Source organism: Micropterus dolomieu, linkage group LG23, assembly GCF_021292245.1.
Source record: "Micropterus dolomieu isolate WLL.071019.BEF.003 ecotype Adirondacks linkage group LG23, ASM2129224v1, whole genome shotgun sequence".
Lineage (NCBI taxonomy): Eukaryota > Metazoa > Chordata > Actinopteri > Centrarchiformes > Centrarchidae > Micropterus > Micropterus dolomieu.
In genome coordinates this window covers 175,888-202,520 of record NC_060172.1, presented here as the reverse complement: position 1 = coordinate 202,520, position 26,633 = coordinate 175,888, and the positions used below count along the sequence as shown (strand labels likewise).

The following is a 26,633-nucleotide window of genomic DNA, read 5'->3' as shown; positions in this document are numbered from 1 at the left end:
AAAAAAAAAAGCCTCAAATAGGCAACACAATGTTTAACTTTTAAAAACTCATACAGTTGAGTTCAAAATACAAAACTTTTTGAGTTAAAAAGTAAACATGGCTGTAATGATTTACAGTCTATCTTATCTTATAACTGTACATACAGTCAGCGGTGGAGGAAGTATTCACTTCTTTACTTCTGTAAAAAGAGCAATACTGCAATATTAATAACACTCCACTACAGGTTCTGCTTTGTAAAATTACATTATAGTATATAACAGCAAAATATAATTATAGATTCAAAAGTAAAAGTGCTCACAATACAGAGAAATTGCCCCTAATTTTGTTATACTAATGTTAAACTGTCACACAATAATTGCTCGGGGATGGACTGGGAGTAAAAAAGCGAACTTGTTGCCCCCAAGTGGTCAAAATAAATCGATTAATGCAACTAAAAAAAACTTCAGCCGCCGTCTTCTCGGCCTCGCAGACAACTGTTACATGAGGAGCCGCCGTAAGAAATGCCTGTCGATGTGACACAATCTTAAAGTACCAGTATATAAAATGATTTGTGTATTAGTTAATACTGCAATACTATTGAGCTATATACTAAAATCACGTTAATATATGTCAAATACATAACATAATGCAACTTAATAGTGGTATTTTCAGTCAGGCATAATTTGTGGAACCAACATGTGAGGGTCCTTTCGCAGTTCACACGGAAACCAACGCTAATGACCGATGTTTGTTTTGCTACAACTGGCAGGTAAAGCGTTTCATTTTACAACATTTACACGAATATTAGAAATGCTTTGCAGGGATTTATGGTGTATATTAATATAAGATTGTGCCATCACGACTTGATGTACTCTAACTTTCAGTTAAACACTGTTAAAACGTTTGTTTACGTTGGTTTCAATGCGCCCATTCAAGTGGCCTAGCTAAAGGCGTTAGCTGTGCCAATGCTAACTTGTTATGAATTTGTAAACACATTTAAAACATAACACCAACTTTATAATACCCGTAAAATAGACTTTCTTTTCCCAAACTAACTCATCAGCCATACCACTAACATCAAAGAGAGCTAACGTTACCAGGCTAACCGAGGCAGAGCAGCTGGGCTAAGTGGCTAACGAACGGGGCTGCTGCGTGGGTGTCAAATACAGAGAATTACGTTGTTTACTGTCCACTTTTTCTGTAAACATGCAGCTAATATCTGACGCAATTTATCTCTTGAGATGAATGTTGTTTTTAACGAGCCTCTCGTTTTATTATCCCGATTCTGACAAATGAGCCATCGAGAAATTACAACCAAATAATATTAATAAAGTTTAGTTATAGAAAACTGGCTAAATTTGCGAGAAAGAGATTGCAAAGTGATTGACGAGGAAAAAATAAACAAAATTCATTAACCCATTCATAATTGATTTGAATGAAGAACGAATCAGCACTTAATTTTTTTATTAATATATTTATTTTGTTGAGGAAAAGTGACTGAAAAAAGATTTTATCGTAATAGATTTGAATGTTCTTCCTCAGATTTGTGAGTAATCAAGTGTTTTGTTATTTTATATCCTAAAGAAAAATTTAAAACCACAATTAACCTTCTGGTTTCTTAAACTTTGATTCAGGAGCCAAATAGAATAGAAAGCATGCATTTATATTTAAAAAATATACCCCATTCCTCAAGTTGCTTAGGTATTTCCTCATCCAGGTAGCCTGTAATTCATTTTGATTGATTAACGTTGCAAAAAGATTGAGTTATTTTGTAGGAAAATATACAATATTGGGGGGAAATAGACATCATTATACAACAAAGTAACTGATAATGTAACATATGCATCACATTGTATATTTTAATTCAATAAGAAGATATTCCGGTCACTAGTTTTATTTGGATCACAAAAGAGGGTTAAAATTGACAGAATATTTATTCATGTCCTTAACTTTCTATCTTTCCTCAGTATGCCTGCTGAACGCAAGCGCTTAGTAAACATGGATGAGAAAGACGTTTGCCCCCCTAGTAACAAGGAAAAAGAGAAGGACAGAGATGGGGAGAGAAAACCGGCTTCTGCTCGAGACAAAACAAAAGACGAAGCCAAAATGAGTGGTAAAAAAGACAGTGGAAAGGAGGAGAAGAGAAAGCGCCTGGAGGAGGAAAAGAAGAAGAAAGAGGAAAAGGAGCGAAGAAAGAAAGAGGAGGAAAAACAGAAAGCAGAGGAGGAACAGAAGAAGAAAGAGGAGGAGGAGAAGAAACAGGAGGAGGAGGAGAGGAAGCTTCAGGAGGAGGAGGCCAAACGACAACGTGATGAGGAGGCCGCTCTCCTGAAGTAAGTGATGGGGAACTCTGTTTGTCATATCTTTGTAAAGCCAAATTTCATGCAGATATCCGTTAGCGCCCGATTGATGCAATTTGCATCATAGATAATACTCCTTCTTCACAGAGTCATAACTCAGACATGACACACATACAGCATGATCAATATCTGTGGATAAACGTCCATAGATTCCTTCACCATAAATACAAAAATCCATTTAAATAGCATAAAATATTTTATTTATCATAAAACATTCCTAGAACTTAAAAAATGTAAGGAATTGATAGGATTTATGACTAGTCGTATTCTGAAGGTAACCATATGTGGCATGCCTGGCTATGACATATGACCCTCAAGAATGTAAGTTCCCCCTCTGTTAGTGTGGTCTTGCTTTTATCATGTATAGTTCTCCATTTTACCTCATCTCTGCAGGGAGAAGGAGGAGGGGCATCAGCTGCACCAGGAGGCCTGGGAGCGCCATCACTGCAGGAAGGAACTCCGCAGCAAGAACCAGAACGCCCAAGAGGGTCGTCCCGAAGAGGTCTTCTTCAGCCGACTGGACTCCAGCCTTAAGAAGAACACTGCCTTTGTCAAGAAGTTACGTACACTTACTGAACAGCAGCGGGACTCGCTCTCCAATGACTTTGGCTCCCTGAACCTCAGCAAGTACATCGGCGAGGCTGTGAGCTCTGTCGTGGAGGCCAAGCTGAAGATCTCTGATGTAGGCTGCGCCGTCCACCTGTGCTCCCTCTTCCACCAACGGTACGCTGAGTTTGCTCCGTTACTGTTACAGGCGTGGAAGAAGCACTTTGAAGCGAGGAAGGAGGACAAGGCGCCCAATGTGAGCAAGCTGCGCACAGACCTGCGCTTTATTGCCGAGCTAACCATCGTTGGCCTCTTCACAGACAAAGAGGGCCTTTCGCTAATTTACGAGCAGCTGAAGAACATTATTGGGACGGACCGGGAGACGCACACTCATGTGTCGGTGGTAATCAGCTTCTGTAAGCACTGTGGCGATGACATTGCCGGTCTGATGCCGCGCAAGGTGAAACTGGCTGCTGAAAAGTTCGGCTTGAACTTCCCTCCGAGTGAGATCATCAGCACAGAGAAACAGCAGCCCTTCCAGAACCTTCTACGGGAGTACTTCACATCACTCACCAAACACCTGAAGAAGGACCATCGGGAGCTGCAGAACACTGAAAGGCAGAACAGGTGAGTACCGGACCACAGTTGCTCCTTGGTCACTTTTTGTTGTTGACTATATGATAAAGACGTCTTAGCATTGTCTTCTCTTCAGGCGTATCCTACATTCCAAGGGGGAGCTGAGTGAGGACAGACACAAGCAGTATGAAGAGTTTGCCACTTCGTACCAGAAGCTGCTGGCCAACACTCAGTCCTTGGCTGATCTGCTCGATGAAAACATGCCAGAGCTGCCTCAGGACAAGACTGTGCAGGAGGGTGTGTGCGCTTTCTTTCCCAGACTTACAGCTAAATAATAAGGAAGAAACATGTCTTTACTTTAAATTAAGTCAAATCTCCTGCATCTTTTTTTTGGTATAACATTATATACATTCTCTCTGTTCTCCCAGAGCACGGTCCCGGCATTGACATTTTCACCCCTGGTAAGCCTGGAGAGTATGACCTGGAGGGAGGAATCTGGGAAGACGAAGACGCTCGTAACTTCTATGAGAACTTGGTGGACCTAAAGGCCTTCGTGCCTGCCATCCTCTTCAAGGACAACGAGAAGAGCGGCCAGGGCAAAGACAAGGACGATGCCAAAGGTATATTTATATTTACAGACAGATGAAAAGATTCATTTTTATTTTGCTACTCATTTTTCACACAGAGTTTTGTAGTAACTTGTGCTGCTGTTGCTGTCGGTTCAGATGGCAGAGAGGGAAAGGACGCAGCCAGCACCACAGAGGAGCTGGAGCTGGATCTGGAGGCTCTGGACATCACAGATGAACCTCTAGAACTGGAGGGACCGGACGAGGCAGAAAATGAAGAACTGGCCAAAAAATTGTTGGATGAGCAAGGTAAACAGAAAAGGACCTCTGTACTTCAATGTGATGGTAATTTTACAGGTCTGTATAAACACTCATTTTTACTTCATGGTGTGTCAGCTGATGATTATATAGGTACCTGGTTATGGATCGTTTTCGCAGTGTGAATATTATGTTAAGTTGATTCTTATAAACTGTTATTTTTGTATGTGTAGAACAAGAGGATGAAGAGGCCAACACAGGGTCCCACCTGAAGCTAATCGTGGACGCCTTCATCCAGCAGCTCCCCAACTGTGTCAACAGAGACCTCATAGACAAGGTTATAAGAAACAAACACAAACCACAGTTTAACATGGTGTCCTTTTTGTTTGTGAGAATAAATGCCTTGCTTAGTGTTGGGCTGACTTGATATAAACAACATGATATTATGAAATGTTTCCACCTGACCTAACACAGTGTTACAAATGAGGAATGACAGGTTGCTGACGAGTTATGAAGGAAGTATCTTCAAATTCATGAGCAGTGTGTTGACTCTTGCAGGCTGCCATGGATTTCTGCATGAACATGAACACCAAATCTAACAGGAGGAAGCTTGTCCGAGCCCTCTTCACCGTCCCCAGGCAGAGGTAAAACAAATATGCAAACAATATGACTTAACTTGCTGATCATTGGTAAGGAGATAACCTTGTTCTGTTGATGTAAACAGAGACACAGTTTGCGTTGATACACACAATACTTGTTAGTAGATACGCTCGCTGTTGGTTTTGGTCCTTTAATGTGATTTATTGACTACAAGAAAGATATAATACCGCCAGCCTTGTCCTATACCTTCAAACACCAATAGGGGGTGCCATGATCATACTGTATGGTCTGAAGAGCAGCAGAGAACTGACTCTTTCTCTTCTTGCAGGTTGGATCTTCTGCCCTTCTACTCTCGGCTGGTGGCGACTCTTCATCCCTGCATGTCAGACGTGGCTGAGGACCTCTGCTCCATGCTGAAGGGAGACTTCAGGTTCCATGTAGGTCCTCTGTGCTGCGTTGTGAATAATATACTGAGTTTTATTGTGACTGGATAAAACCAGTTTCAATAAACAACAAACACAAAAAACACTGATATTTAAAATCAAATGCATCAGCAGGATGTGCTGTCATAAACAGGCACGCAACACTTATGCCTGTGATGGTTCTTGTTCTTTATTTAGTTTCTATATTTGTTTGTTTTTCTAAATGTTTTTTCCTTTGAACGTAGGTGTTCATAAAGTCTGCAGAAGCAAACTAGCAGGACTCTATTTCTTCTATGACAATACCATAATTACATGACATACATTTAGCTGACGCTTTTATCCAGAGCGACTTGCGAATTGCTATTTATGTCAGAGGTCGTACGCCTCTGGAGCAACTATGGGTTAAGTGTCTCGCTCAGGAACACATTGGCGTCTCACACCAGAGGCATGTGTCTTATCCACTGAGCCATCACTACCTAAGAAACCACTAAGAAAATCCTTTCTTAATTATTCTAATAATTCTGTTGTACTACTGTTTGGGCTTTAGATTCGGAAGAAGGACCAGATCAACATTGAGACAAAAAATAAAACAGTCAGATTTATCGGTGAACTGGCCAAGTTCAAGATGTTCTCAAAGACGGACACGCTTCATTGTCTCAAGGTGGGTGAACAATCGCTTTGTGAGATCTGAGGCTTTGTTACCTCCGAGCTGATCAGCCTGAGATAGTATGTTTAACAGGATGAAAGTTTGTGTGTGTTTGGTTTCCTGATAACATAACACACACTAACCTGTAACTGAATCCCAGGGCTCTTCCTTTGACTGCAAAAAGAAGCTTCTAGTTTATGTTGTCTTACAACTTTCAGTAACGTACTATAACAGTAGGATAACACAAAAAAATGCGACGTAAACTTACCCTACTTAAAATCAAAGTACCTTTCCTTGATAGAGACCTGAAACTTTATAATAGATAATGTTGTATTTGTATCTTTACAACAAAGAACACTGACTTTACTGCTTTGTTTTATTATTTATTTATTTTTAGAAGAACTGTAAATCAAATTACTTTATTTTTATTTTTTTTAATTTTTATTTTAAAAACTGTCTGAGAAGGTGGAAGTACTTCAATCTGCAGTCTCCCTCTCAGGTTGCATATAGTCCCAAACACCTCCATTCTCTTTGTGTTATTAATAGTTAAAGGACTTGTGCTGGGGACGGGAAGGTTATTTGTTTTTTTTTTAAATGTCACATTTGATACTTATTTTTTTAGTTGTTTTTTTTTAAATTTATTTAGTTTTTGTCTACTAATACACACACACACACTTTTACGCTTTTATTTATTTTATTTATTTGATGAACCATATGAATTGAATTCACAACACACACACGCTTGTTTTTTGTTTGTTTTTTTGTTATTTTTACTTTATTTTTATTTATTTATTTATTTAAATTTTTTTATTATTATTTTACTTTTTAACACACACAAACACACACTTTTACAATTTTATTTAGTTTATTTAAATAAATGTATGAAATTTATTGTTCTTTTGTAAGTTATTTGTAGCTTTGGCAATGTTGTTTGATTTGAATTGAATGTGTTTGTGGCCCAACAGATGCTGCTGTCTGATTTCACCCATCATCATATAGAGATGGCCTGTACACTGCTGGAGACGTGCGGCCGCTTCCTCTTCAGATCCCCCGACTCTCACCTGCGTACCAGCGTCTTGCTGGTTAGTACACATCATCACCGTAGATCAGTAACGTTAAAGCGGAAGATAAAAAAACGTAGAAGAAAGAAAGAGAGCTGATTTGAGAAAATGTTGGACCGTGATGGCGGGGAACTATGATGATCGGACTAAGTTGGACCTAGTCTGTTGGAGTAGCTATTATTTTTACATTAACATGTTTGTTTTAAGTCATAGTCTTAATGTAAACAGCTGATATTTTGGTCAATTCCTTTCCGGTTCCAGGAGCAAATGATGCGTAAAAAGCAGGCACAGCACCTGGACGCCCGCTACGTGACGATGGTGGAGAACGCCTACTACTACTGCAACCCCCCACCTGTGGAGAAGACGGTGAAGAAGAAAAGGCCGCCGCTGCAGGAGTACATCCGTAAGCTGCTCTACAAAGACCTGTCCAAGGTCACCACTGAGAAGGTGCTGAGGCAGATGCGCAAGCTGCCCTGGCAGGACCCCGAGGTCAAGAGCTACCTGATCTGCTGCATGGTCAACATCTGGAACGTCAAGTACAACAGCATCCACTGTGTGGCCAACCTGCTGGCCGGCCTGGTGGCCTACCAGGAGGACGTGGGCATCCATGTGGTGGACGGAGTGCTGGAGGACATCCGGCTGGGCATGGAGGTAAGGAGAGGGGGGAAAAAAGAAAAAGAGCATGACTGAAAATATGTGCATATATGTGTAATACTACATTTAGTGACCATATATAAAAAACTGTTGATGAGGTGAAGTCAAGAGTGGTGAGGTAATGTACAGTGAGATCACAGGATGACAAACACCAGGTGCTAATCTTTAAGATTTTCTGTGACTGTCATTGTTTGAAGAACACAGGACGTGTGAGAATGTCGTCTGGCTCCATTCTGAGCTCAACACTTCTAAGCCTGAGATTCAACCACTTCACGTGGTTGAATCTCAGGCTCTGACAACAGAGAGGCAAATTTAATGACCAGCACACGTTGGAAATCATTCTTACTGTTGTGGAAAAGCTTTCAGATATGTAGACAGTACGACATAAAAACTTGACCAGAATTTCTTTAACTTTGTCTTCGAGTGGAGTCAAATAATCACAAAGAAACAGCTGAATAGGCAGATATCTGTTTTGAGAGTGTACGGCTGGCTGGTCATGTTCATCTAGATCAAAAATAGTGCAAATAACATAATCAAATACAGAGTCTGACATCAGTTTTGATTCGTCAACTTGTTCTATGAGCCCATGTGGCTTCTGTTTACAAACTCAGTTCTCCCTGTAAATGGATCAAGTGAATTGAACACGCTGATCTTTATAATACACTAACAAGCAGTTTTCAGATGAACTGTAGATATAATTACATCCTATATTGTATACCAGCAGTTATCCAGAAATAATGATTATTTTCATCCGTGATTAATCTGGGGATTATTTTCTTGAACAAATGATTAAAAGTTTAGTGTACAAAATGTCAGAAAATAGCTAAAAATGTCGGTCATTGTTTCCTAAAGTTGTGCTTGAATGTCTTGTTTTGTCCGACCAACAGCACAAAACACAAAGAGATAGTTTATGATCATAAAAGTCTGAAAGAACCAATACGTTCTGCTCGCTGTTGATCACTTGCACTCACTTTACCTCAGACCCTCATTAAGAACACTGTACTAATTTTACACTAAGAAAAGCGGTTCTAGGCACCTTGAAATTGCTCATTGAAATTGGTCCTGATTAAATGACCTGACAGGATATTAAGTAGTTTAAAGTAGCTACACCAACTACAACATTCAAAAGCTTCTAACATGTTTATGCATCAGTAAGCGTGCCATTCTGCTGCAAGAAGACTTGTAAAGGAGAATTTTATAGTGTTAAATGGCTGCTTTTACTTGATCAAAGGATCTGAATACTTGTTCCATTTATGTCCATTTGCAGGTCAACCAACCGAAATTCAACCAGCGGCGTGTCAGCAGCGCCAAGTTTCTGGGCGAGCTCTACAACTACCGCATGGTGGAGTCGGCTGTCATTTTCCGCACCCTCTTCTCCTTCATCTCCTTCGGGATCAATCCAGACGGCAGCCCCAGCTCGTTGGACCCTCCGGAGCACCTGTTCCGCATCCGCCTGGTCTGCACCTTGCTCGATACCTGCGGCCAGTACTTTGACCGGGGCTCCAGCAAGAGGAAGCTGGACTGCTTCCTAATCTACTTCCAGGCACGTCTTCTTATGCTCCTCTGGTCGCTGTCTTTTTAGTTCTCAATGTCTCTTTCATTTTAACTAGGTATGGGGTTGTGAATTTCGAATAGTCATGTATTATAAAATTTTTTATACATTACGCCACAATCGTCTTGTCTTAAAAAACCGGCTAGTAACGTGTCACTACCAGGCATCGGTAAACCACACACAAGGTCTCTCTACCATCCTTCATCAGCAAAGCAGTTCAGACTGCTAATTACGTCTTTTACTACGTTAGCGTTACTTTTCTCCAGCTGGCACGGCTCTTAAACGAACTGTAGAGATGTGTCTATATATGTTACCAGCTACGAGCCAGGCTAGATTAATATAAGAAACCAGTGCACTCCAAATTACAGGAATTAGGAAAGGAAAAGCTAGCCACAACTATTTTATTTGAGGGTGAACCAACCATTGTCTCTGTGTTGTTGTGCATGCTGGGGGAGGATCTTTGAAGAATGGTTGAATAGTGTGAATATTGAATAGTATTTTCACTTGAAATGATATCATTCGTGCACTCAAATGCTCCGTATTTGTTTAGCGCCTTTCTAGTCTTTTTGACCACTCAAAGCTACACTACATCGCATTCACCCTTTACTCACATTCATACACTGGTAGAACAATTTGGGGTTGCCCAAGGACACTTCGACATGTCCTGGAGGAGCTGGGGATTGAACCACCGCCTCGTCCGATTAAAGGGCAATCCGCTCTACCTACTGAGCCACAGCTCAGTACTTTACTCACTACTCCCTGAATAACAGACACTCAGAAGTTTACTCTGTAGTGAGCCGTAAACTGAGATTTCAGAAACGTGTTAATCGCCAGCTTTTTGCGTCATCGCTCACAGTAGTGTACATGCTAACTATTTTGTCCCATTGTGGGATTTTTACGAGGGCATTATATATAGCGCTGTGGTTCCAAATTGGTGGGAGGGCATTCTGAGTGTGTTGCGAGCAGTTGGGTCAACTTTGTTCTACAACCCTCGCCCCAAAAACTTTATTTTATTTCTGGAACAGCATTTTTAGTTTATAGTACCGTTTTCCACTACCTCGTGAGTAGAGGCCCTTTAAGACTCTTTAGCATCCAAGCTTTAGAGTACAAGTAGTAGTAGTAGGACTACAAGTCGGTGCTTGTGATGTACCATATTCTGTATATTTTGTAAGTGGTTGTTGCTATTAACATTATTGAGTCTTTAAACTGGGTGAAAGAACGTCAAAGTACCAGACAGTATTTAGATGTTGCATATTTTTGTTCAGTTGCCATGTGCAGTAGTATTCTAATGTGCTTCTGTTGACCCCTGATAGATTAAGGTGAGAGAAATGCCAAGTACCTGATAATTACTGGATGTAGCTATTTCTTTTAAGATTTCCAGGTACAGGTAAACAGAAGCACAACAGAGTGAAGGTCACAATTTCTGACACCCTCCTTCATTATCAGATTTGACCCGGCTGCTCCTTTTTAACAAAGTATTTCCAGGTCTCTCTCGCAGAACCGATGCTGTATCTCAAGAGGTCAAATAAAGGTTAAATAAATAAATAAATAAAATGATGTGTGTGTGCAGCGGTACATCTGGTGGAAAAAGAGCATCGACGTTTGGACCAAGGACCACCCGTTCCCCATCGACATCGATTACATGATCAGCGACACCCTGGAGCTGCTCAGGCCCAAGATGCGGCTCAGCTGCTCCCTGGAGGAGGCCACCAAACAGGTCACCGACCTGGAGAGGGAGGTGCTCGTCAAACTAGGTAGGAGCGTGTCTAAAGATGAATGGAGGAGGAAGTTGTCCATATCTGGCATGTTATTACTGCAAGTGATGTGAGTAATTGTTTGGCATCCGGTCTCGCTGGTTGAGCCGCTCCCTGTCGTCCCGGCTGAGCAGCATTCCCAGATGTGTAGGAGGACGGTCGTGCTGCATCACTCACTCTCTATCTGTCAGAGAAGTTTAGCGAAACACGTACTTAACACTCGAAAGGCCCTGTCATTAAAAAATCAGGAATTATAATTATTAATTAATATGAGTCTCTGTGCATCGAGTTTCTTTTTGGTGGTTCACCAAAATAGGTTTGTCGCCACCAAAAGAGTCACATGCAACTCATTAGTCGACTAACAGGTAAATAAAATTTAGCTACTTTGATAGTCGTTTAATCATATAAGTTTTTTTTATGCAAAGATGCCAAACATTCTTAGATTCCAGCTTCTCAAATTTGAGGATTTGCTGATTTGTTGTGAGCTGAATATATTTGGGTATTGGCAATGGCAGTCATCACCTTGGGCTCTGGAAACTTGTGATGGGAATTTTTCACTATTTTTGTACATTTTACAGACCGATTAATGACAAAATCAGATGAATCGATCATGAAAATAATAATTCTAACTTGCAGCCCTAGTTTTCCCTGTTATTCAGTGGTACAGATACTTTTATTTTGTGTACCAACTTGTATAATGATTCAACTTGTTTTCCAAAGTTGATAATAATAATAATTTATTTAGTTTATTAATATAGCACATTTCAAGAGCAGATGTCACGAAGTGCTTCACGAAGAGACAGAGCAACTGACGTTAAAAGCAGACAACCAGCAAAACAAATGGACAAAACAACAAGTACTCATGCTCAAAAATGTGAGCTTTGCTCATAGGTCCAGTATATTTTAAAACTCTTTCAGATTGAGCAAATAAAATAAAAGTAAAAGGACAAATCACTCTTCCTGCCAAATAAACCTCAGAGATCCATTATAATATGAGGATGTCACTCCGGATTTAAATCCCAGGTGGACCAGAAAGTATACCAAAAACCACAAGGTAACTGTGGCTGTAATTATTACAGGGGTGAGAAAATGTTACCCACATTCAGGATTAAAATGACTGACTAATGTTAAAATCACCTCCCCTAGAGAAATAAATCCAGTCCGAATGGGTCTATAAAACTCCATAAACGTTGTGAAAAAACTATTTAAAGGCTAAAGTTGGTGTGAATTTACATTTTAATCCCATGAAAACCAACAATGTGTTATCTGTCAATACTTTCTGACTTCCTGTCTGTGGCTCTCAGCTCCAAGCATGGACGCATAATAAGATCAGTGTTTCTCCCACTGGCCCCGCCCGCGAGTTCCCGCCCTGCTCGGCCCATAATCTGATGACATCACAGATTTTTTTTTCCCAGCTCAAGGAAAGTTTTACAAATAAAAAAACCTCCGTTGATCAAAAGTGCAGTGCTTGTTTGCAGTTCAAGGTGCACTGTCAACAGTTTTACAGACGTATCTTTTATAATGGTGGTCAATGGGGAACATGCATTTTGGTTCTGCAGGGGGATTTTACGCTGTAATACTACGAGTGGCGTTATCCAGGTCTCATTATACATCCATGGCTCCAAGACCATTGGTTCCCGCTGAAGATGTAAATCTTTTAATAAATGTCACTGCCTAGTTTATTACATCCGTCAGCGTGCAACGACAAGTCATTAAGGAGGGACTCTTGTTAAATTCATTCAAGTCATTCATACAATCCCATTAAGTTTACTGTTGTGACTTTAACATAACTCGGGGCGCTTTTTGATGAGGTGCAGTTACTCCTTTAAGTGTACATATAGTTTGTATTAAAATAGACTTGAAAACATGTGAACCTGTTCTTTTAATAGGGTGAGTAACTGCTTAGCCGTGTTACAACCTGTAATTAATACAGCTGCCGCAGAGTGTAATGTGAATTATTTCAGGAATGCAGAAAACCTCCTTGAAAGAAAATTACCTTGCCGAGGAAGAAGGAAACATATGTGTTGCAGGTGTATCTTACTCTGCAGCCTGGACAGCTCCGCCTGATAGCAGCACGGGAACACTGGCTTTGTTTAACAGTTTCAAGGTGTTGACTTGGAATATGCAGACAAGAATGTAAACACCAGCCCCACCCTCTGGGAGAGTGACTCTGTGTGACTGACTGGAGGCCATGACAGTACTCAAAGCCTTTACTTAAGTAATATTACAATTACAACAATGTAAAAAACAAAAAAATAATACTCTCATTATGACATAGATTGTTAATACTGTTGCATTAATGTGTAAGCAGCATATTACTGTTGCAGCCACATAATTCTTTTCCCTTTTCCTGATGTCTTTTTGAAACTGGTCCAGTATTAAGCGAGCGTGCTGCAGTCGGTCCATTAAGGTGCTTGTTTTTGCCACTGACAGGCTCAGATTGTTATTACAAGTGTCTTGACAACCTTGTGGAAAGTATCCCTACAAAGAGAGACCTTTTTTTTTTTTAAAGAGTAAGATCTTTTTTGCCTAACCAGAAATTGTCTCTCTATCGCTGTCGTCAACGCCACCAGACTCCATTGATACAAACATAAATTTTACTTTGCAGAAAACAGGAGTTGCTGGTCCTCCGCTGTCTTGTTCGATTAGTTTGTTTGTGTTAGTGTGTGACTTTGTTGTTTTTGTTTGGCTTTATTTTTTTAAAGGGATAAAAACACCAAAGTCACACAATAACACAAACAAACCAATTTCGGCAGCGGGAGACCAGAGAGGTATAATTACTGTTTATGTTAAGGGAGTCTGGTGGCTTTGACGAGACTGATATAGCGACTGTTTCTGGTTAAACGAAAATGATCTTACTCTTTAAATAAAGGTGTATCTCTGCTAGTTGTCCCAAAAACATGGGAATATACATAAATACAGTAAGGTAGTTTAGTCCAGTGGCTCCCAACTTAGGTGTCGGTCCCCTCAAAAGGGGCACATGGTCAATTTGAGGCGTCATGAGATCATGAATGGTAGAGAAAAAAGAAGAAACAACTGCAACACAAATTTGCGAGACGTTTGGTTGACAACTCGGAGACGTCTGAAACGTGACAAGGAGTTCCAAAACAAGTGAACAAGCCAAAAATGTTATGAGCCCCTGGTTTAATCTTTAACAACACCTTGAATTCTGTAAGCTTATCACGTGTTTTTATGTAAACACCTTAATCAGAAAAGTGGAGTAGAAGTAAATGTAAATGTACTTTGTTACTTTCCACTACTTGTGTGTGTGAACGTGTGAGAGAAAGTGATTGATGAGGCTGACAGAGGCCCCCGAAGCTAAACAGTGGTCCCATTGTTTTACCTTTCATTCTTTAACCAGGATCAGGCATTCCTCAGTCCTCCAGTCACACAAAACCTGATCTTCAGCTTCTGTCCGCCTGCCTGACTTCATTTCTTTGCTGTCGCCACAATTGCATAATCAGGCTCCGTATTCAGTTGCATCCAGGTTGACCATTAACACGGAAGAGCACACTAATGAAATAGTTATTCCCTCCTGAATATTTGCTCTATTTATAAAGCTTGTCTCGGAGGTATTTATGATATAATCTTTCATAACCACCTGTGTGTAATCTGATTACTGTTTTCTGCAGAACATTATGTGTCTTAGAGATGACGTTTTCCCAAAAGCTTCCTGGTCTTGTGTGTTCACATGTCGTACTGTGTGTTTTCATAAAGGTCTCGCCATGGAGAAGGACGGCCGCTCCAGTGCCATGAGTGAAGGGGAGGTTCTCGACGAGGAAGACGACGACGGCGACGACGACGAAGAGGGCGGCGCTGAGACTGAGGAGCAGTCGGGCAACGAGAGTGAAATGAACGAGCAGGAAGAGGATGTGAGTCATTTTATGGATTGCGACCTAACTAACAAAACATCGTTCATTCTCGTTTGTTTGCTCGTTTGTCACTGTTGTGTCGGTGAAGTGACATGATCACTTCACACTCAGAGAAAGTTTATATAAATAGTTTTGTCCACTTTTGATGTTCTTGTTCGAGAGGAGAAGCCTCTGAAAATGTATTTAGACCATTGCGAGTAACTAAAGGCCGGGACACACATTATGAATTTTAGAGCCGATTCTGAATATGATTTTGGACTACTGATGGGACCAAGCTGGACCGGGTCTGTTCCAGTCTGGGTCAGTTGGTGTTGACAGTCTGCATATAGTCTGTGATATATAAAGAGTTTAATCTGAAGTCCTTATCATTGATTTGCGGCCTTGTGCCACCTGAGAGAGACATACCTGTAAATAAACAGCTCTACCTGAAGTTACCGTCAGTTCCCTCTGTGGGCTCCACAGTCCTACACGCCTCTCCGTCGAGGATCTCACCCAAACCCTGAGCATTTTTCCTGGGCCTTTTTTTAGCACAAACATCTCTGCAGTTGGTGTTCTTGTGGCATTTGTGGGGTCATTCAGTGTGCTGTCTGTCGTAGGTTTATGCTCCCTCCTTACTTTAATCAAAGACTGAAGAATGTGTGCAAGTTGGGGAAACAATCTTTCTATGCGGTTTGTTCAGTCTATGTAGGGTTTCAACTAGTCTCCAGGGGCCTCATTACAGAAAGTCTATCTTATCTCAGTTTAGGATGGTATTTAGGATTTCATTCCTGAAGTAAGAATGTACAGACCCTGTCCTAATTTCAAAATAACCAAAAAAGGCAGCACCACTGTTGTTAGGTCTGTATGGCAACGACAATGAAGATGGGGGGGGAAACAAAATATTATGATTGAAAGGATACTCAAACTGCACAATAATGCTTTAAATTCCCAGGAACATATATTAATGTTTCTGCTTCTCCTCCACCGACACGATAAATGCCTCAGACTCAGTTGTAAAATTAAATTTAAGCCACACAGAACAGGCATGACTGGATGAGTGCAGATTGAAGAATCCAGTTTACAGCTCTAGTTAGGATTTAGTTAGAAGTTAAGATGGTCTGAGATGGGATAGGACACGAGGATAGGAAGATAGGATTTTCCTATCTTTGAAACTTAAGATAGGATAAGCAGTAAGGAATTTTTTAATGAGGCCCTAGCCCTACGTTCATCCCAAACTTAATCTGTTTGGTTCGGTTCAATCAAACTCTTGTGCGCTCTTTGTTTGCTCTTTGTGACTCCAGAGAAGATAAACAGACACATCAGGTTCAGGCCTGTATTCATGCAGAACTGTGTCATGTCTGAGGTATCTGTGATCAGGAAGGAATCTTCCTCATTTCAGAAGTGGATAACTTACATTGCTAACAACTTGCTCATATTAAAGGTTTAAATGAAAAGGATGCAATCGACCCATTTCTACTTGCTGTTTTACAATATCCTACAGTTATTAAACCCAGAATCATATGCTCATCAATCTTATTGGCTGAATTCCCCCACCAGTTAACAAGCTATGACTCTGTTTTTGTTTTTCACAGGAAGGGTCAGAGAATGAGGAGGAGGAGAGGGAGGAAGAGGAAGAAGAGAACACAGACTACCTGACCGACTCCAATAAAGAGAACGAGACCGACGAGGAGAACAATGTAAGATCGAACACGTCCATCTGAAGAGCTGTAGATTCAGTGATAAATCTGCCCAAACATAAATACAGTGCACAGTAATCACTATCATCATAACATCCTGAGTGATGGAGAATGTCAACACTTACATTTATAGATCAGTGTTTTCAGCATACTATCATTAACCAGTCTCTGCCTCCTTAACTTGGTTATTGCAGCAAAGTGAGATGATTTTAATTTTAGTTTTAAGAAAATGCTGATTTAAAGAAAAGAGGTGTTAATTAAAAGATTTGTACATTTATTTGTGTTCATTTGCTGGTTGTGTGTAGGAGGTTACCATCCGGGGCGGTGGACTGAAGCATGTGGCCTGCGCTGAGGACGAGGACTTCATCCAGGCTCTGGACAAGATGATGCTGGAGAACCTGCAGGTATGACATCCTGCAACTCTCTTATCGGCTAAAATAACAGTTTAGCATCACAGTTGGTCCTAAAACAGAAGTCAGGTGCCCATTTGAACACTGAAACAGGTTTAAACAGGTAATCTGAAGCTTATTTGAATTCAAATTTAGTGTATATTTTGTCTTTTTAGTACGAAAATCCCTCTTTTTGTAGCTATCCACTTCAGCTCCACAGGGAAGCACAGCAACCTAGAGTCATAATAGCCGCCAGAATAGTCTTGACCTGACCCGTGTGTTTTTGTCCCTGCAGCAGCGTAGCGGCGAGACGGTGAAGGTGCACCAGCTGGACGTGGCCATTCCTCTGCAGCTGAAGAGTCAGCTGAAGAAGGGAGGCTCCGGACAGCCGTGCATCGGGGAGGCAGAGTCGGAAATCTCCGACACCATGCAGTTCGTCATGCTAACACGCAAAGGCAACAAGCAGCAGGTAAATGGATGGCTGTTGTAGTCAATATTAACACGCATATACACACATAGGCCTACTATTGCAGTACAGTGTATCCTGCTTTGGGACTGACTAAAAGGTCACTGCCTGTGTTAAATATTATTGTGACAGCAGACATAAGTCACTGTTTGAAATAAAGCATTTATAATCAGTGGTGGAAGAAGTACTCACATATTTTACTTGAGGACCCTCTTAGTTTCTAGGGCACCAGAGATGTTCGTGGCTCTCAAAAGTCCAGAAATACTCACAGGAACAGGATTGTAGTGCGGTTTTATAAACAGTGAATATCTGAGAGCAAACAGACATGAGGAGAGGAGCGATACACTTTCTCTGCCGCGTACAGAAACGTCCCGCTGAATGAAATTGCCTCACACACTCGCCTCAGTCTGAATAATATTGACTCTGGACTTGGAGCTGCGTGCATGCGTGCGTGCGTGCGTGCGTGCGTGCGTGCGTGCGTGCGTGCGTGCGTGCGTGCGTGCGTGCGTGCGTGCGTGCGTGCGTGCGTGCGTGCATGCGTAGGCAAGCTGCAGCGGTGGAATGTGTGGTTTGGTTATTGTACTGTAGGGTGTGTCCAGTTTTCCTGCCAGTCGCTCGGTGGTTTTAATGGAGCGTTCAGTCCACACGGCTTCACTCTGCCAGATACACGCAAGCAAAAAAAATAAATAAAATCATATGGAAGTTGGACAGAACACAGAATATCTTTGTAGGTGTGTGGATGGGAAATCACATTTCTCTCTCTGTAAACACACTCTGCTTCACCAGGCTACTGCAGCAGTGAATAAAAGCATCCTGTTTGTGTGTTTGGTGGGTGTCCTTTCTTGCCTGCGTTATACATTTATCCTTGGACTTAACATATAAACTGAAAAATAATATAATAAATATTAAGACTTTTAAGAAGAAGATTATTTTATTGTTTTATTATTTATTATTCTAAAACTCTTAATAGTTTTGAGATACTGGAGTTATGATTTCCATGATCCGTAATGATCAAGATTAAAACAAAACAAAAAAAGGCTTGAATTATTTAACTTTATGTGTAATGAATCTAGAATATATTAATGTGTCACTTTTTTAAATTAAATTATGAAAGAAAATGAACTTTTCCACAATAATCATTTTTTTTAGATGCACCTGTAAGGTCGTTTTTCTTTGGGTTTTAAAATGTGAGAAAGGATTGCTAAAATGAGACTCTCTTATCCTTTTTGGCTGCTCCAAGCACAGGTACAGTAACACCACGGATATAGATGTAAAATCCAGGAGGCTGCTGGATTGGCCGAGTTTTCACAAACAATGGCTCACTTAAGCTGAACCAAACATGCCACAGCCTGGCTGAGAGCGAGTTGGGCTTTTTAGGGAGGAGTGGAGATTTATGGAAAGTTATTGTTTATTGATCCCCATTGGGTAATTCGTTCTCTGCATTTAATCCATCCTACGATGGGTGATAACACAAGACAAAGTGGCACAATAGTCGTTTTATCTTGATTATCTTGTTTTAATAAACGTTTGAAGTCAAAAGTAATTGAAAATAATTTGAGTTATCACCCAAACCAAACACACACACAACATATCGCTAACTGCTGCTCTGTCCCAAAGAACTACCATTGACCTACTATATAAACAGTGCATTTGTCAATATAGAATATCTGTGATAAGAAGATTAATACCACTCTCCTGTCTGTATGGTAAATATGGAGCTTCAGCCAGTTACCTTTGCTTAGCACAAGAACTGTAAATGGGTGGAAACTGCTCTGTGGGCTCAGACCAGAGGTTACAAAATTATCTCTAAAGCTCCCCCATAAACCCAACATTTTTGGAAGTAGGAAATTTATTTTTAAAGGTTAGATGAGAAGATCGATGCCACTGTCATGCTTGTGCATTAAGTAAGTCACAGCTTGCAGGCAGTAAGCTTACCTGAGCATAAAAACTGAAGACGGGGAAAGAGCTAGCCTGGTTCTGTTTTAATATCAAAGCCCAGGTCAACTTTCAAAAATCCAAATCAGTTGATCCACACAGTTTACCAGTCTTGTGATATTAGTAATCGGTCCCTGATCTGATGCCGCTGTGTGTGTTTCTGGTCAACAGTATAAGATCCTGAACGTGCCGCTGTCATCCCACCTTGCGGCCAACCACTTCAACCAGCAGCAGGCCGAACAGGAGGAGCGCATGAGGATGAAGAAACTCACGCTGGACATCAATGAGAGACAAGAGCAGGAGGACTACCAGGGTACAGCACGATGAACGCCTGTTCTGTGATGATAACACATATAAACACATAATAAAACACAAATAGCAACATGCTCATCATGACTAATGTAACAGTAAGATGAGCAGGGGCTCAATCCTTCCTGTTAGATTAAAAAAGTGTTCAGATATTTCCTCAACTGTAGGAAGAAGGAAGTTAAAAGGCAAAACTGCAAAGTCTGAGCATTTCCTTGTTGCTTAATTGTCAATAGTGCACCCAACCTCACCTGAAATACAGGCAGGGCTCACCCCCTCTGCTAACCATCTTCCTGGGGGGAAACCCTGCGACTGTATTAAAGGTCTTTTTACATATCGCATATCAATCAGCGTAGCTTACTGCACGCTACAGTGTCAGCAAATGTGAGAAAGGAAACTAAAACATCAGTAATATTCTGTTAGAGAACATCTACAGGAATATTTAGAAGGTAGCCTGTCGACATTTAGCTGTTTTGTCGCCACTTCTTGTCTAATTGGTTCCATAAACTGAGATTACTGACAGATAATTGTACTGAAATGCAAGATGCTTCTTATCAATGGCTGTTTTTAGAACTCTACTAATCAGGACCTACAGTCAAAAGCTAACTTGTTCATTCGTTTCTCTTTACATTATTATTTCGCTCTAGTCTTGTTTTTGCCATGAATAAAATTTTTCATCATAGGTTTTGTGGACAACATTAACACTGTTGTGTGTGTGTGTGTGTGTGTGTTTGTGTGTGTGTTACAGAGATGATGCAGTCCCTCGCTCAGCGTCCGGCTCCGGCCAACACCAACCGGGAGCGCCGGCCTCGCTACCAGCACCCGAAAGGCGCTCCCAACGCCGACCTCATCTTCAAGACTGGAGGAAGGTGAGCCGTGATCACTGAAGCGCCGACACTCAAACAAACGATGCCGATTGTGAGGATTAGGGCTCGTTCTCTAAAACATGCACTGACGCCACCTGGTTGGTATCTCCTTTAAACAGCGTGAAAAGGGCAAGAAATGAAAGGCATGAAAAGCGAGACAGACAAGAGAGACAAGACAGGAAAGACAAGCAGGAGAGAAGCCATGTCACGGAGTAGGCTAGCGCAGATGTGTGTATCCAAGCCCCATCGAGGACTTTAATTAAACATCATCAGCAAAGATGAAGCTTCAGCAAGTTAGTTTGAAAAAGCAGAGCAAAGGTTTTGTTGAGAAGTTCATGTTTATATTTGCACTTTTAACTGATTCTGATTTCAGGTCGGATTATAAATCTTTCTGTAAAAGCTCTGGGAATATTTTGAAATAAAGATAACTTGAAGTTTATTCTTTTTTAACATCAAAAGCACCTTGTGAGTCTTTCTTGCTTCTGTATTTCAGAGGATGTGAACAATGCATATGTGGCGTTTAAGCTGGTCTAATTGGTCTCTGGCAGGCATTGGTTGGATACAAATGCATTTATTGGCAGAACCTAAAACACAAATGCACATAGATTCCTTTTGCGGCCCCAGGTATGTCAGTCAGTGGCCCATTGTATTGAAACACATGCATTTGCTTTGCTAGTGCCCCCATTGTTTCATATTGTGGCAGGTTAGTCCATATTTTACCAGAAATATGACACTTTTATTTTGGGAAGAATCTTTTAAAATGAGTATTTTTTTTTAATATAGGAAGTTAATAAAAGTGAAGGGAGAACAGAGGTGGGAAAAGGGAGTTTCGGGATGAAGCAGAATATGTGATTTGTCACAGTCTGTACATTTTGATTAGTAACGGTATTAAAACACAACAATCTGATATTCTAACAAGGCCTGTGTGTGTGTATCACGGCCTGATATATCTCCCTCCTCTGAGCCACAGAGCTCCATTGTTGTCTAAAAACTATTAACAACCCATCAGTGAGCCTCACTGTTGCACTGGGTGACATGTTCCTTCATCACCATGAACACACTGTAGTTTATTCTGACTCAGTCCCACATTACACCGTCTACACCCGCCCCAAATACTCAATAGAGCACCAAATGTGGATTCATCCGCTGCTGAAAATAGTCCCTAACAAATTAAATTATTAAAGAAATTACTGAGCCTTTTTTTACTCTATATTTGTGAGGTATTTTTAAAGATTTACATCTACCAGTGAGCTTGGAGCTGAAAACCATAGACAGGAAGTCAGCATTGAGAGACACATTGTCGGTTCTTGATTTTTCATGGGATTTGTTTCATAATAAGAAACATGCAGAACGAAATCAGACTTAATCTACAATAAATTCAATAAGCTAAATTAGCTGCTGTATAGTTAAACTAAAATTGTTTGGTATCAATTCCAATAGACAACAAACTGACATTTTTACTGGTACTATAGTAATTTTTTGATATCATGGCAGATTTTTAAACAAAAGTGGCACTTTTTTTTATATATATAATTAATGCGCATATATGATTAAAGTGTACATAGAAGAGAGGAAGCAAAAGGGATATTCATGTTTGTTTTTTTTAAATCTATAAATAGTTTTTGATTTTCCTCAGTTTTGGATTCCTGGTACCATAAATGTAATAATTGCACAGAACACACTAGTAATAACATAAAATACATTGTAATCATTAAATATATAATGGACATATTTATAATTATGTATCAAATGACCATGTGTTATGTGAAATCACTTGTAATGACAAGCCCACAGAGAGTTATTAGAGAGTTTTAAGCTCATCGTATACCTGTCCGGCCCAAGATGTAAAAAGCCACTGTACACGTTTGCTCAACAGCAAACAGCAGACAGACACAGTTAAGAGACTAGCTGGTAAACATAGTGCAGCATTTTGCAGCTAAAGAGGCAGATATGTCCCTCAGGTTCTGGTGGAGACCAAAAACAGAGCAAAAAGAGGGAGAATATGGACTCACATTCATCATGCTGCAACTCCCCCCTCCATTAACACATCAGTTATGGCAGGTTTAATTTTTCAATTCTGGTCGATTTGGCGACATTTGTGGTTACCGTGTTAACAGCAACTGGGGTTTAATACTACAGAAAACTGCGGAAGAGGATTAGGGCCACGTGTGAGTTTAACGTCAGAATTCTGAGTTTAAATCTTCTGAGAAAAAAGTCAATTCTGAGATTAAAGTCAGTTTAATCTCAGAATTCTGACTTTAAACTCAGAACTCAAAAAAAACTTCACATGTGGCCCTAATCCTCCTCTGTAGAAAAAACTCTTTGGGCAGCCAAACAAAATCTTGTTGTTTTAATGAGTTTTAAGAAGTCATACAATAATAATTACAGCTGTGATCTGATTTCATGCTGCACACGGAAGCGATTTCCCACAGAGCCGCAGGACGCAACAAAGCTGCTTGTTCGTTCTTCTTCCATAACTTGCTGCCATATTTAAAACTACATTAAGCAATGCTGGAGAAACTAGTGAGAGACGGGGAGATTAAAAAAAGTATCCACGCTCTCCCTTCACGCCTCCCTACAAAGCCACTCCCCCAAAACAAATTTTTGGTACGCTCATTACTGTCCTGCGACAGCCACAAACAGATTAAATGGCTTTTGTGTCAGAGCATTTGATTTAGTGATTGCTATCAGGATTTAAAGAGAATTATTAGGCCAAAAAAGCTTCTGAAATGCAGGGAATGTTGTGTTAGCATTAGCAGTAACTTAATCCAGCTCTGATATGATAGTGAACAGTAAACAGAGGAACTGACTGCATCACTGGATTACCTGCAGTTAAATCCAGCACGGGAATGGCAGACCGTTGAAAACAAATACATAGAGAGGTAGTTAATTAATCTAAATACATTGAACGGCTATTGCTTAAAAAATGTACATCGATAAATCAAAAACTTTAACTTTCAGACTGGGTTTAGGACTGAAAGGTGTTGTCGTTGCTCAGCAGCTCTGCAGTAAATGTCTGCTCTCTCCTCCAGGAGACGCTGATTGGAGTCTGGGTCCAGGCTGAACGAGCGAGTGAATGATCGATCGAGAGAAAGAGAGAGAGAGGAAAAACAAGATCGGGGGGGAGGGGGAACCCGTCAAAACAGGGGACGACTCCTCCTGACGCCCACTGATGCCGGGACAGACCAAACCCCTGACCTGAACACACACTCTTACCGTACTGAGGGGCCCGAGGAGGAGAGGCAAAACCAGTAGCTGGGGTCAGAGGGTCAGGGGTCAGACAGATGGCGCACTCTTTCTTTTGGACCAGAGAACGAACTACAAAGACGACTGAACATCTGACCGGCCGACTGATGGCGAGACACCCAGACGGGTAGGCGGGATCAACGGATCACCTCCTGCTGAGGAAAAAGTGACTCATATTTAGGAGTTAAAAACCTGCGAGTGCGACAAAATTTACCGCAAGAGATCTGGATATTTATATTTTTGCTTTTGGGACTGTTCAAATAAAATAAAATAAAAACGGGAACAAGTGTGTTCGGTCAAGCTTTCTGCTAAACTCCACGCTATCGTCAGGGCAGCGCTGAGATGGAGGCGAAGGGCGGGATGGCGAGGGTTTTAACACTTGTTCATAAACTGTTCGCCCAGGAATGCAGAGGAGGACGTGATGACACAGATGAATCATGTAGTTCAAAAGATCGAAAAGTGGCTGATGGGATGCCACTGCTGTGTTGCTTTGGTATGTCACTGCCTCTCTGCTGGTTTATGGCACTTATAAACGGTATGATATGGTATAATTCAGTAACACGTTATTTATGGATCTGTAATTTGGTGTAATTATAAAGAAAACAGATCTGAGAGCTGAATGGATTGGTTGATTGGCAGAAAAATAATCTGTTACTATTTTAATAATCAATCAATGGTTGGAAGTCATTTTAATTCCATACTAGTTAGGTTCGCCAATGTGATCATCAGCTACTTTTCTTTGTTTTATATCGTTCTAAGTTGAATATCTTCTGGGGTTTGGACTGTTTTGGTTTTAAAAAAAAAACAGAAAAACAAGCAGTGTGAAGGCATCACTTTGGGCTCTGCAAGTCGGCAGATTAAATGATAATGAAAACGATCATTAGTTGCAGCCCTAGTGTTGAGTTGATGAGCAGTTGTTGGTTTCCAGAGGAAGTTTCTTGAAAGAATTTTTCATTATAATTTTTACCAAATTTCAAACTATGAAACTTGTAAAACAAAGCGTTGCCAACCATTCTTATTGGTATATGCCACTGTTGTGATAACGGTTTGCCTAATACACAGAATATCTCCTGTTTTACTGTCTATTAAAAAAAATATATATATTGACATGAGGCATGCTGTCAAGTAGCTAGCATTAATAGTCAAACTTTGTCTTTCAGACAAGTAGTTCACATCAATTACAGTAGTTTACAATGAACGTAAAAATACAGAGTAAGATGAGAAGATTGATACCACTCTAGTATCTGTACGGTGAATTTAAGGCTGTCGCCAGTTAGCTTAGCTGAGCACAAATACTATAAACAGGGGGAAAAAGGCTAGCCTGTCTCTGTTCTTAGATTCAAATCCACCTACCAGCACCTCTAAAGCTCACTAATTAACATGTTATATCTTGCGGTTAAGGCCGGGAGAAGATACCAGGTGAGCAGTGGCGACCGCAGGAAGTTCTACTCCCAGAAAAGAAATAGTCGAGCACAAATTACTTTTGTCATTTAAACAAGCTAGATATAACGCGTTAATTAGTGAACTTTAGAGGAGCTGGTAGGTGGGTTTTGTGACCTTTGGACAGAGCCAGACTAGTTGTTTTCTGTTTGTCTTTATGCTAAGACTTGTACATCTGAGTGGCATGTCAGGCAAGCAGTGGAACACGAGTGACACGCTGTTTATACGCTCCATAAGCAAATAAAACAGCAGCTGCATACCAAAACCCAACAGTGACACATGGTCTGAATCAAAATACACCACGAGAACGTGCCACTTTTCGGTCATTCAAGCTCTTTGAAGATCTAGAGGCCTGACTGCATCGAGTTACCTGATAAGTGGTGGACACCTTCAGTTTTTTCTAACTTCTATCCGGCTAGATGCTAGAATCAGGAGCAGCTAAGAGTAAGTTTTGACAATACTGAGCTTGCTTTGATTTGGATTTGTGAAGTGTAACATGGTAACAGTTGTTTTTTGTTTTGTTTGGGACAAATTGATAACTGTGTGCCTGAGAGACTTTCTTAGCGGTGACAGTAACTATATTATTTTATCTGTTGAGCTTGTAGATGGATAAATATTCTCTGTATTCTGCTGCATGGGCCTTGTTCTGCACCAGCTCGTTGTCATTCTCTGTTGTAGTAAAGCGTCCAGGCGTGGCTCTGACTTAGTTTGTCTGTGTCTAGATTCAAATGTATTGTTCTTTTCCTGCAAGCAAAAGAAGAAAAAAAAGCTTTGTGTCTCGGCTCATGACAGACAAGAATTATCACAATAAATGTATGAAGATGAACGCCTGTTTGTCTCTAAATGAGGTCGTCATGCGTTTGTGTGGCATTTGCGTGTTTTCAGAGGGTGCGCCTGTTTGTCGAGGTCTAATTACAAGGCAGCAAAGATAAGTATGTCCTCATTTCCTGCCCGGTCGCTACTCTAAACACTGCGACTGGACAGTATTGCAAACTACGGCCGTAGTAATGTAATTATAAGTTACAAAGATGTATTGCACTGTGCCAGAAGCTACGGAAGATGTCATTAGTGATTTTTCCAAGTCCATATAAACATTGAAACAGATTTAACTTGTTCTCATTCTTCTTCCTGTTCACACTGCCCATTAAAAAAAAATCCCTTCCTAATGCACTTTCAACAGAATTGGGGATATTCACAGTATTTGAAAGTTTATGTGAAGTAAATAATTGGCTTCAGCAGGCTTTTTAGTACAAAGTCCCTCTTTTTGTTTCTCTGGGGGAAAGGAGAAATTATTACATCAAGCAAAGTCTGTTTTAATGCTCACACGACCACCAGAATACTTCAAGACAGACTTGAAAGTAGTAGTAGTAGCAGTTTCATGATTTGCCCAGAGAGCCAGAAATCAACCAGTGCAAATACGTTAAATTATACTAGTCCTGTATGTAATTTTCATTATTATTAT

The 26,633-nt window shown here is 40.6% G+C and overlaps 1 protein-coding gene across 5 annotated transcripts in view; it reads left to right on the top strand.

Annotated features, from left to right (window-relative positions):
• upf2 (UPF2 regulator of nonsense mediated mRNA decay) overlaps positions 1–25,997 on the top strand; it is a 26,515-nt gene extending 518 nt beyond the window's left edge. Inside the window, exons 1-21 of one of the 5 annotated variants that reach the window (XM_046039473.1) lie at positions 646–749; positions 1,948–2,313; positions 2,734–3,513; positions 3,599–3,759; positions 3,891–4,082; positions 4,188–4,337; positions 4,520–4,623; positions 4,845–4,930; positions 5,215–5,323; positions 5,856–5,969; positions 6,920–7,036; positions 7,277–7,666; positions 8,937–9,212; positions 10,792–10,975; positions 14,693–14,847; positions 16,419–16,523; positions 16,829–16,927; positions 17,208–17,381; positions 19,485–19,626; positions 20,368–20,488; positions 20,605–20,943. In XM_046039473.1, coding sequence (XP_045895429.1) covers positions 718–749; positions 1,948–2,313; positions 2,734–3,513; positions 3,599–3,759; positions 3,891–4,082; positions 4,188–4,337; positions 4,520–4,623; positions 4,845–4,930; positions 5,215–5,323; positions 5,856–5,969; positions 6,920–7,036; positions 7,277–7,666; positions 8,937–9,212; positions 10,792–10,975; positions 14,693–14,847; positions 16,419–16,523; positions 16,829–16,927; positions 17,208–17,381; positions 19,485–19,626; positions 20,368–20,488; positions 20,605–20,701 — 3,954 coding nt within the window. In that variant the 5' untranslated portion in view covers positions 646–717 and the 3' untranslated portion in view covers positions 20,702–20,943. Of the gene's footprint in view, positions 1–645; positions 750–1,947; positions 2,314–2,733; positions 3,514–3,598; positions 3,760–3,890; positions 4,083–4,187; positions 4,338–4,519; positions 4,624–4,844; positions 4,931–5,214; positions 5,324–5,855; positions 5,970–6,919; positions 7,037–7,276; positions 7,667–8,936; positions 9,213–10,791; positions 10,976–14,692; positions 14,848–16,418; positions 16,524–16,828; positions 16,928–17,207; positions 17,382–19,484; positions 19,627–20,367; positions 20,944–23,517 lie in introns of those variants that run through there. The other 4 variants (XM_046039477.1, XM_046039476.1, XM_046039475.1 and 1 more) reach the window with 4 other exon arrangements.
• The last annotated feature ends 636 nt before the right edge of the window (positions 25,998–26,633 follow it).